The sequence below is a fragment of the Cricetulus griseus genome, assembly GCF_003668045.3.
Source record: "Cricetulus griseus strain 17A/GY chromosome 1 unlocalized genomic scaffold, alternate assembly CriGri-PICRH-1.0 chr1_0, whole genome shotgun sequence".
In the NCBI taxonomy this organism is placed as follows: domain Eukaryota; kingdom Metazoa; phylum Chordata; class Mammalia; order Rodentia; family Cricetidae; genus Cricetulus; species Cricetulus griseus.
The window spans coordinates 222,861,829-222,873,974 of NW_023276806.1; the positions used below are offsets into that span (position 1 = coordinate 222,861,829).

Below are 12,146 nucleotides of genomic sequence, written 5' to 3' on the forward strand. Positions count from 1 at the left end.
AAAGCAATCATCATTCTCACCCAGTTGTGAACCCTGAAAACTACAGTAACAAGCAGCCTGGCAAGACATGTCCACTAAAACAGCAGTGGCATGAATGCCATGGCTACAGTGATCACTTCTCCACAAGTTGAAATCCATACCTGGCACTGTTATTGTGCCAAGAACTTATGGTTAGATGGGTTATCAGCACTAAGGGGGAACTATTAATGGGAATTGAATAAAACAACTTTTAATGACTTATTGTTATACCCATAGATTAGTGCATCACTCAACTCTTATCAGAGAAGCTTCTTTTTGGAGTTAATAAGCAATTAACAAGGAAATATACTACTGGTCAAGGTGTAGTGAATGAGAAGCTGGAGTGTTGAGCCCTAAGTAGGACATTTATGTCAGACACTTTCCACTAATGCTCAGGGATTATTGTATAAGTGGGGGCAGAAAGCCTATAAAAGCCAGGCACAGTGTATTACCATAAGAAACTAGTGCTTTCCAGACACAGCGGGGCAGTTGAACATAATGAAATAACAGAATTTGTGACAGCATGCCCAAGATCTTCACAAGCGCAAGTCAGACAAGAGCTCAACAATGAGAGGGGAAGGAGGACACGAAGTCCCACCACTATCTAAGAAGTCATTGACAACTGGTAGCTGCTGGAAAAAGGAGAGCCAGTTTTCAAAGACGTAGCACACTAAAGCCGTCAGGCTCCAAACAGTAAAGGCCACACATGTGAGAGAATATCAGCAGTAAAACTGTACCTGATACATTAAAAAACAAAAGAAGACATAAAGTTGGGTGGGTAGGGATGAGGGGATGGATCTGGGAGGAGTGGATAAATATGATCAAAGCACATTGCATAAAAATGTGAAAGAACTAATCCAGAAGTGAGAAAATGTGAATACTATTTGGTATCTATCTATCTATCTATCTATCTATCTATCTATCTATCTATCTATCCATCATCTATTATCTGTCCATCACCTACCTATTATCTATCTATCATCTATCTATCTATCTATCTATCTATCTATCTATCTATCTATCTATCTATCTATCTATCATCTCTCCCCATCATCTATCTATCTATCTATCTATCTATCTATCTATCTATCTATCTATCTATCTTATATTATCTATCCATCACCTATCTATTATCTATTTATCTATCTGTCTGTCTGTCTATCTTCCTACCTATTGTGTGTGTGTATGTGTATGTGCACGTGCGTGCGTGCATGCGTGTGTGTGTGTGTGTGTGTGTGTGTGTGTGTGTGTTGTGTGTGTGTGTGATGTATTACGGCATGCACGTGGGAGTCAGAGGACAGCTGGTGGGAGTCAGTTCTGTTCATCCATCATGTGGGTCCCAGGGACTGAATTCAAGGCAGCTTCTTGGCAATCACCCTTTCTTATTTTCTGAGCCATCTTGCTGCCTCCAGTTTTGGGAATTCTTTTACTCTTGTCTAGAGGATTTATGTTTTTTATGTGTCATAATTTTTGCATTACCCATTGACCACAGGAAGGGAAGTACCCACTGTGATCAAAGCTCTGTTGTATAGGGACAGGAAGACCTTGAACCCCACTGGGACCCTGGCTCAGAGCTGACTGAAATCCTTTCCACAATAGTTGGGCAATAGGTATGGAGACAAGAGACCACCCTTATGCCTCCTTATAAAATGAAAGCAAAGATATATTGTGATTGTTTGTTTTGTTTGGATTGGGTATTTCAATAATCAGAAACTCATTTCATGCACAGCCCTGTGTCTAGACTATAGCAGACATTGCAGTTCCTTAGAGACCACCAATCAGTAATTCACAGCATGAACTTCATCAATAAGGAAACTCACAGTGCACAGCCTGTATTTACTCGGCAAATCACCTTTGCTGTTATAAAGCAATTTGAAGTGGTCTCTAGTGTCAGAAGAATTTATTTGGTTAGGTTTCATTCTTTTCCTCACATATCTGGAAAGAGAAGTCCTTTCTATCATTAACCCAAAGTCATGAAGATGGTGTGTGTTGGTGCCCTAAACAATACAAAGAAATAGCTGTTACCAGAGACTTAGTTTAGAAATCTAAGGTGAAGTCAGAGTCTCCTCTGCATTCTCCTTCCCTCCCTCCCCCTGTCTGTATGTGCCCACACCTCCCTCCCTCCCCCTCCCTCCCTCCTTCCCTCCCTTTCTGTCTATGTTTTCTTGCTTAGCCATATTCAAACAGCACCAAGGAAGGAGGCAAAGAAGAAAGTTTCCTAGAACTTCTGGGATGGAACAACATGATGTGATAGAAAAAAACAAGGAGATGGTTTGGGGAGATGACTCCATCAACAGAGTGTTTGCCTCATAAGTATGCAGACCTAAAGTTGGGTGGCAAGATGTGAAGTGCATCCCTGGAAGCTCGCAAGCCAATTAACCTGGTCTCTGTGGTGAAGTTCCAAGTCAATGAGAGGCCCTGTCTCAAACAAAAGGTGGAATGTACCTTAGCACTGATGTCCAAGGTGGTCCTCTGACTTTCACATGCCCCATGCTGTATTCAGACTCCCTGCCCCCACAATGAACATACATAAACACATGAATGCATGCACACATACACACACACACACACACACACACACACACACACACACACACACACACACACACACACGGGACTGAGTTGATGAGATACATTATCTAATATGTACAGAACTCACAAATTTGTCATTATATGTTAACCTGTCAGGAACAATATTCTTTTAAGGTCTTCTGGAGCCTTGAAAGAGTAGTACCTGCAAACGGGAGTGGGAGTGGTGGAATGTGCTCTAATTTTCTCTTAAGCACATTCTATTTAGGCTTTGGTAAAGGAAAAAGTGTGGACTTAATTATTGGATGCTGCTCATGTGTCAAGCTTAGGGCATAAGCTCTTACTTGTCTTCCTGATTTGAAGGCCTGAAAGTACAGAGATGTCCCTGAATCCTCAAATCAACAGCATTTGAACCCTCTGTTTCTTCAGAAAGCCATTCTCTGTCTTTAATGGGCATGATGGTGCAGGCTACAGGAAAACTTCCCAAGGATCAGAAGCACCCAACATGTAGCAAGCTGCCTCCTGCTCTTGAGTTCTCTGTCTGGACCTTTGTGCCTGACCTTGTGAATGTTTTGCAGAGGAGACCCCAGGCTTGTAGATAGGGTGGGGGAAACAGGCTTGGTGTTAGGGCCTAGGATTCCAGTTCTCAACTACAATATGTGAGCCAGGCATTTTCTGATAATACAGGTAACCTCTAGAAGCCCTGGCACTTTATTTTCAAAATAGAAGCCATCGGACCTATCGCTTGAAATTGCTGTGAGGATTAAATAAAGACATGTGAACACACTTATCTCAGTGTCTGGCATCAAAGGAGGTGCTCAACAAAATGTCAGATGAATACAGAGGAATGTAATATCCTTTTCAACCGCGAGATACTTTGATTTGTGACAAAAAGAGCTCCACGAACTCTTAACAGTTTAGAGTAATTGAAGAAGTGTTGAAGTAAGTAACCCAATGACATTTAACTGCTAGGGCAAATGATAAAAGTGTGCTTAAAAGTAAATTCATTATAGTCATAGGAATAAAGCAGTTTGAAATGGTCTTTGATGTTTTTAGAGGAATTATGAAGTGCTATAGTAAGCACACATGGTGCATGGTTTGGGAAGATATTGTAAAAAAAAAACTATAGAAGGTAACACTTGTGCTAAGTGGACAGAAGACAGGGAATGATAAACCTGTTTGAAATTTGTCACTTGGGCCTGTTATTTTAATTTTATGTGTATGACCTAATTCATATTTAACTGAACCTATAGTCTTCTACTATAAGACAGCCATTAAGGAAATATAAAGTCAATGGTTTAAAATATACACAAGTACTTTCGCACATCAGCTCATCTTATCTCCAGTCATGTAAATTATGCATTTCATAGAATGGATGCAATTCCTAAATGAAGAAAATGTCTATAGAGTTAGGAAATTGTTCACCTTTATCCCCAGTCACAATGAGACTAGATTCAAGTGGTTCTCAATCTATTGTTCCACATCATAATTGCTTCCCTCTTCAGCTATAATAAACTCAAAATGCATAGATTTCTCTGCTGAACACAAAATTAGTGTAAAAAAGTATGGGCTGTGTTGCTGGTCAAAAGGCCAGGGGTCCTGTGAGGAACACTGAGAGGACGATTCGCATAAGTCTAGGATTTGAGATCTTTCCAGATCTCAAACTCAACTCCCTAAGGAGAAATTTAGGAAGTAAAGTTGGTCCCTAGAGTTGGGCCAGGTATAAAGTAGAAGGATCTCACATCCTATACGAAGATCATCCTCTTTGATCTCTCAGGATCCAAACCCTGTCCTTGTGCCCAGCAATGCTAGGGGAAACCTATCTCCATTAGCCATGCTGCTGGAGGACTATGCGGGCTCTGCTCTGGGTTACTCTGTCATGCGGGTTCAGGTCTAACCTTGAATAACTTCATTATATAAACAACAGCCTTGGCTTGAGTGACTCCATTTTACATGTACGTGCCAAGAAAGACTCCACATTTTGTTTACATAAGTAAGAGACCACCATTTGGGGCTAAATACCTGGAGGCACACACTTTATAACTTATTTTATGCCAATAAAAATGGCAGCTGCAAATATATCATGTTATATTCAAATACAAGACGCTGGAGATGATTAATCACATTGGATATGACTACCTTACCTGGAGCTGTGAAAGGAGTGCCCTAAGACCAAAATGTGGCAGGCACCCTGGCAGTTATCAGCGTCACTTGTCACTCTCCTCATCTAGGACAATTTGTACAGTGATGCTTTTCTGCCTCTGTCCCTCCAGCTCTTCTAGTTCAAGCGCAGTTTCTCTCACCCATGACAAACTGACCCTGAAACCTCGTCACGTAGACGGACACCTGACAGCTCCATATCTGAATGGCTCTGTGCCTTCCTTCTGGTCCCCGGCAGACCTTTTCTCATGTGTTTGTGCCATTTTTCTGCCTCTGCCTTCTGAATGGCCTCTACGAACTCTGCATTGGTGATTGTGTGAGGTGTAATAAAATATGTCAACTGGGGGCTGCTACTGGTAATTCTGATTGCAATCAAAGAACTTGTGATTGCCAATGGCCAAGCTATCAAGCAAAATTGGGATGACCTGTTAAACTGAAGCCAATGAAGTGAATAAAACTTGTGAATTTATTGTTATTCAATGAACTTTGATATTGTGGAAAGGCTCAAGCATGTTTGTATTTCTGGCCCAACACACTCACCACCCTACCCTTGGACGAGTCTGTGAAAGCCTGGCCTCTTTTTGGATTCTTCAGTATGAGCTGTTGGGTTTCCATGTCTCATTCAGCTCCCTGTTTCTTCTTCCCATCACGTTGTCCTTGGATCTATATCTTCCACCTCCTCCAAAGCCTCCCTTCGCTTATCCTGGCCTTCCTCATTGGCCACCTGCTGCTTGCTGCATCATAGTTCTCAGAACTTCTGCCCAGCGTATGAAGAAATGAGATTGTTGTTAGCTATCTATCCACATGAACTTTCTTCACTTTTCACAGAATGAGCTCCGTTAACTTTTATTGCTAGGGATGCAATTTAATGAAGGCTCTTTGCCTTATAGGGACTGAGTACTTTCAAAGCCACCTGCTGCTTCTTCGTAAACTCAGCCTTTAGAAGAGCCAGCTAGAGAATATGGGAAGGACAAGTTAAATGTCTCACTCTGTCCTGTGCCCAGATTATGTATTAAAAAGTCAAGCCTTGGGTAGGAGAGATGACTCAGTGGGTTAAGAGCACTGGCTACTCATCCAGAGGAACCAGGTTCCTTCTCAGAACCCACAAGGCTGCTCGTAACAATTTGTTAATCTAGTTTCAGATGCCCTCTTCTGGCCTCTGTAGGCACTGCATACACATGGTGCACAGACATACATGTAGGTAAAACGCCCAAACACATAATAAAATAAAATAAAATGTTGAAAATGCTAGGCAAAGGAAAGCTTAGAAAGCACAGTCGAGTTTAATAATTTCTTTTCTGTCAGTGTTTGGTTATAATTGGGAGGAAAGAAAAAGTAAAATGCTCATTTATCTAAAATTCATAATTACAATCAATAGAAGTGACTGTATGAATTATTTCAAAAGTTTGATTGATTTATAAAAGGGGACAAAAAATTGTAAACTTTATAAAAGTCAGTTCAATCAAGAAAGTAGATTTTTTTTTTCTAAGGGATGTCTAGAGTGAGCCTGATTGCTGAGGCCAGGGCTGTCTATTGGAAACGACTCTCTCACAGAGCAGTGGAGTGGAGAAAGTGCTGAGAGCCAGGGGGAGCTTCCCAACCCACAGCCATGATGAGGTACTCAGGATGAGGTGGATGGTGAATGGGCTTGCTTGAGGGAGCTCCAAGCTTGATTAATTTAAAAGGGAAACCCTCAGTGCAATTTATGGATCATTGTGGATTCATGGACAAAAGAAATGTGTAGAGAAACCATGGGATGAGCCATGAGGGAAGACCAAGTGTGGTTATTTTAAACTTCAAAGTATTTAGCATTCTTATCATTGTTGAAGAAAGTGAAAGGAAAACACTCTACACACAAAAAACACACACCGGTTGGGGGGGCATACACACAAGACACACTGGGGGGGGGCGGGAGCGGGAAGGCAGAAATCAGCTGTATCCCAAACCCGGGGGAGGTTAGAAAGCAGCATAAAGTAAAAAAAAAAAGAAAATGTGATTTATCCCATAATCAAAGTGAAAGTTCAAAATCTCTGTCCTCTACTACATTAAGACAGCTTTAAAAGGACTTTGCCCCCTGTTGTTTTAAATCCTTTCCTCTGAGATTGTTAATTGGCCAGGTTTTCCCACCCAGATTCCCAAGAGGAAACCAGGGGAGAGCAAATGCTGTTTTACCATCCTAAAGTTCTGTGAGGAAGTCATTTCACCTACTTGGCAATCCCAAAGCTTCCAGAGTTTCGAATCTGGTCAAATGCGGTTTTCTTTTGTTCGTCAGCATCCCTGGACCTCTGTCCACACATCCTTGTTTTTGTTCATTCCCTTACTGTTTCCTCTTCACTTTCTTCCTTTTCAAATAGATCTCTAAGCTTTTAAGCAGATTATCTTCCTATGTTACCATGAGACTTTTAAATTTCAACCTAAGTCTGCAGATTTAATAAAGACATTAACATAGAAGGGTGTTTTCCCTTCTTGAATGACACTGAAGGGGAAAAGGAGCAAGAAAAATCTGTTCTTCCTCCTTGGTCTTTCTTTCAGATCTATCAAATGAAAAAGAAACCAATGACACTCTCTTCTACTGCTGGAGGACTGTTTTTTTTTTTTTGTTTGTTTGTTTTTTCTGCTGGAGGAATTTTTTTTTTTAACTGGTGGGGGACCGTGTTTCACTGGTGCAGGACTGTTTTCCAAGCTGTGTGGGATTCCTAAGACCTGTGAAAAAGCTCATTGCTGCTAACAGTTTAGCTGTGTTCATACAACATGAACTTCTAAGACACACAGATCCAACACTCCTTTCCCTCATTTACCCCACTTGTTTAAAATATTTTATATTAATTGGTTTTCTTTAGAAGGTGTTTAGCTAATTCTGTAAAGGTGCATGGATTTGCTCTGTGGCTCCTGTGTTCCACACCTAGGGTGGTAGAGAAGATGACTGCAGTCTTGAAGTTGCTTTTGACCTGTGTCCTCCTCCCACCCCAACAATGACACAAACAAAGCTTCCAGGCACATTAGATGTTTACCGTTGTTTGAATGCCTTTGGAAACACAACCTCCACTGCAAATGTGTTGACAGATAGGATGGGAGAGATGACTATATCTCCAGGGCTCTGCCTTCCTGAATGGACTAATGCAGTGACAGTGGGAAATGAGTCAGTTAGCATGAGAATGGATTTAGATGAAAGGATGGGTTTGGTTTCTTCCACACTCCTGGCTTCTCATGCTGTCTTGCTCTTTTTCCTCCTACCATTAGATATTGCAGCATGAAGGCACTCATCAGATGTGGGTCCCTTGAACTTGGACTTCCCAGCTTCTAAAACAATGAATCAAATAGATTTCTTTTCTTTTGAAATCACCCAGTCTTGGATATTCCAGTAGAGCAGCACACATTGACTACTGACATCCTGTAACTATTAGTTAAATAAGCGAATCACACATTTTTCCAAGGATCTAGAGAATTCTCTCTCCTTGCCTCTCCTAGACCCTGGTGGCTGCAGGAAGCCCTAGCATTGTGGTACCATCACTTTAATTTCCAACTCTTTCCTTACATAGCCCTTTTATCTATGTTACAATGCAGCTCCCTGTCTTCCCCTCTTCTTACAAGGACTATCTCTTAGGATTTAGGCTCTTCCCTAATTCAGTTACATTAACCCTTAATTGCATCCACAAACAGGGGGGATACTCTGCAGTTCCAGGTGGAGATGAATTTGGGTGCTACCATTAAACTCTAAAAATCTATTATTTTTCATTTTCTATAAAATCACATAGGATGTGCAGAGAGATTATATACTGCAAAATATATTGCTAATTTATGATGGTTGTTGAGAATGGCTTTTGCAATCATAACATATTTGAGTGTTTGGGGTTTGAGTATCCAAGAAAGAATGGCTCAATTAGAAAAAACTCTGCCACAGTTAAGCAACTATGCATTTGGTCTCTAATAGAGGTCGGGGGATATTAAATATATGTACTTTTCTGGAGACTGGGATGACCTCTGATTTTGGGAGCGTCGAGGCCTCAGCCAGTAAGTTCTCAAGGGATTTCTGTGTAATGGACCTGTCTCAGATGAGTTAAATGGATGCTGGCTGCTGAATACCTTAAGAAGAGGGGAAGGGCATAGTTTTCTAAAGATAGGTGATGTGATGGACTGTGTGGCCTAATGATATGAGTTTCTAGAGTACCCCGTGTTTAAGATGCAAATAAGCATGAGAAACTGAAGGATAATTCCTTTGGATGTTCATCGAAGAGCAGGCTCTTTTAAATGCATTGAGAGATGATTTTCAAGAGTAACTTAATTACCATCAATTTTTACTTGACATGCAACTCCATTCATTCCAGATAACATGACTAGATTATACAATAATTTCTAGTTAATCACTAGACATTTTCTCATCAGAGACAGCCACTTCTTAAATGTCTCCAGTAAGAGTTCTGCCTTCTGTTTTTCCCAAAAGAAAAGTAGTGAAATACATGATATACCATTGGATGAAGGTTATGAGATATAAGCAAGCAAAAACAAAATTAAGAAGTCCCACTATTTCCACCCTTCTGAAAAACAAAACAACCCCCTCACAGTTATATTTTTTATGGACTATCAATTTGCTTTACTCCATGTGCACAGATGTGCTTTAGAAAGTTTTGTTTTATTGCTGATTTATGTGTGTGGAATATTTATCTGTGTGGAATATGGGCACATGAGTGCAGGTTCTTGCAGAGGAGGGCACCGGGACACCTGGATCTAGAGTTACCGGTAGTCAGCTTCCTGATATGGGTGATAAAAATTGAATGTGGTCCCTCTGCAAGAGGAGCAAGTGCTCTTGTCCCTACCTGTGCATTTGTAATAAAGAAACATGTAACTGGGTTGTGTGTGGCAGGTTGGGACCAGCTTCACTCACTTAGAAAATATTGGGCATTTTTCATATCTAGTAGCATAGAATGTGAAAGGATTGCCCCAGAAGAACCTTCACTGAGTTCATCCTTTTGCTAATGAGTGAGTTGTCTGCCTGCAGTTCCAGGGGGAATTGTGGTCTGGTTGGTGAGTCCCATGAAGACAAAAGGAGAGCTAGAACAGAGGTTCAGTAAGAAGATACTGTCACTGACACAAGACAAAATGTGCTGAGTACAGAAATCTGTGTGGCTACATTGTCCCTCTAAACTGGTATTACTGCCACCTTTGCCAAGGTGAGGAGGTACTTACCACCACTCAGAAGGATGTTCGCAAATGCTTTTCAAATATACTTATAGTTTCCAATTAATTTTCTTGTTAGAGCCACTGAGCCAATGCAAATTCAGTGTAATAAACAGCTTGTAAGAGAATATTTAGATGTCTTTTGTACAAACCCTTTGAGATAATGTCAAAGGAAACATATAGGCTTCATTTTACCTTTATCTTTGATGCTAGCTAAAGGGAAAAGCAGATGCCCTTTCATGAGTATTGCCTATTAACCCCCAGAGGTTTTGTGTGAACTGCTGTGTTTAACTTAACTCTCCAGAAAGAAGGGAAACCATGATTTGCTTTAAATTGTTACTTACACAATGCAATGTCTCAGGCATTAGCACTTACTTGATTGCATTCAGACATTACATTGGCAAAGGAATGGACTGCATTAAATTAGCACCAAGCACAATGGATGGTAATTGCAACAATGTCATTTCTACAAGTGCAAAATTGATGTGTTCTGCAAGCCCATTCCATTGTGTGCCACAGGAAAATCACGGAAACACGTTGTTCTGAGCAGAAAAATGCAATGTAATGGCCCTGTTAATGTGTCTTGGTATTTTTCAGCAATGGTGTTCTTTTCCACCTTTGTTCTCGTCTTATGCTCATTCTTCAAATCCAGTCTGATCTAATTTATATGCTCATACTCCAGCCCTGACAGACAGTAGCCTGGATGTACAGGCGAGCGTTGTGGAACAATTCCTTCTGTGTGTGGCATCTTGTGTGAAGAATGCCAGTATAAACAACCCTACGTGTATTCATGAAAGTATGAATGAGTGCTTATGGAAAGCTTCTTAGACAGAGACACAGAAACATCTTACAGCAAACTTTCCCCAAATGCTATACATTCATTTCGAAAGAAAAGGGTGATTTACAGGCTTCTGCGGCTTAGGAGAAGTACCAGCTGCCGTTCTTTTTTCTCTTCTCATTTCATATGGGAAATTAAGCTTCACCAGTTGAGTAAATTTCTTTTAGTTACGTGTGATCATGGAGTATATCCCAGTGAAAACATGGATATGCATTGGGCTTTTGTATTTTTATTGTCCATGTGGAATTTACTACAGATGGGCTCATTAAAGACGAGACTGGTATTGAAATCAAGGACGTTCTAAGTTGACTGAGCATATTTCAGTATCTTTGTAGGGTGAGGGAGGCTGAGAACCACCCACAAAGGTGTTTTGAGTAAGATTAGTAGCAATGATGATAATGACAATTTGAGCAGAGATGCTTTCAAGTTTTAGCAGCTGGTGTGGGTGGGGCACACAACTACCAATGGGCTACATTTGACCATGGATCCTGATGTGGCATGGTTAAGCCTGAGTCCCCTTTTGAGAGGGCCCTTACTTTGTCACTCATCATTACAACATGGTGAGACTCTTTACACTGTAACATTTCAGTCAGTGCTGGGCTCTGGGGAATTGTGTACCAAGGTCAAGTCTCTCATCTGGTAATAATAAGGACTAAAAACAATCAGACATTTTCTCCTAAGGTGGGAGAGGGATTCACCTCATCCTTAGAAACAAAGGCAGCCATTTGCCACTAAAGAAGCGCTAGGAAGATGGTTTAGTCATATAAAGATGTCTAAAGACGGGACCGGAAGTCATTTCTGCCATACCTTTGTTGCAGAAGGTCCCATCATAGGCTGTGTTGGAGCAGTCACAGGAGTAGCCATGGTATTTCTCAATGCATTTGCCTCCGTTTTCACAGTTAGCTCCGTAGCTGGTACAGTGGCCTGAGCACCCGGATTTGAATCCAGATGTGACCTTTGCCCTTTCTTCCAAGTCAAGGGTCACTCCATTCATTCTCAAGGAGCGGATACAGCCCAGGAAACCCTGCTGGCCCCCAGCACCACCTGGGAATGACAGAAAGCACAGAGTTCAGATGGGACAGGTTACCTCTGCCTTTTCATTCAGCATGTTCTGAAAATCGCAGCAGGAGACAAGGTGGTGAGTCTTTTCCCTTTTGAGTTGGTTCAGTCTAAATAGAAGGAGTTGAAGCTTTTTCCTTAGGCTGTGGTGTCTAATTAAAAACTGCTGTCTTCTGAGAAGAAATAAACTTGCTATAGAAACAAAATGTTTGTAAATGTGTAAAAAATGTATAATCTGGATTCTCTCTATATATTCTGTATATAATATGGAAAAGAGGTTCACAGTCGTCTTTATTTCCTTTGTTCTTTAATCTCAGAATGTTCAGTTCTATAACATTATCTGTTGAACTATAAAGGCAGAGAGACA

The 12,146-nt window shown here is 41.0% G+C and overlaps 1 protein-coding gene across 1 annotated transcript in view; it reads right to left on the minus strand.

Annotated features, from left to right (window-relative positions):
• Positions 1-12,146, minus strand: part of Cntnap2 (contactin associated protein 2) — a 1,481,094-nt gene that overhangs the window by 203,158 nt on the left and 1,265,790 nt on the right. Inside the window, exon 18 of the mRNA XM_035451404.1 lies at positions 11,528-11,764. Coding sequence (XP_035307295.1) covers positions 11,528-11,764 — 237 coding nt within the window. The remainder of the gene's footprint in view (positions 1-11,527; positions 11,765-12,146) is intronic.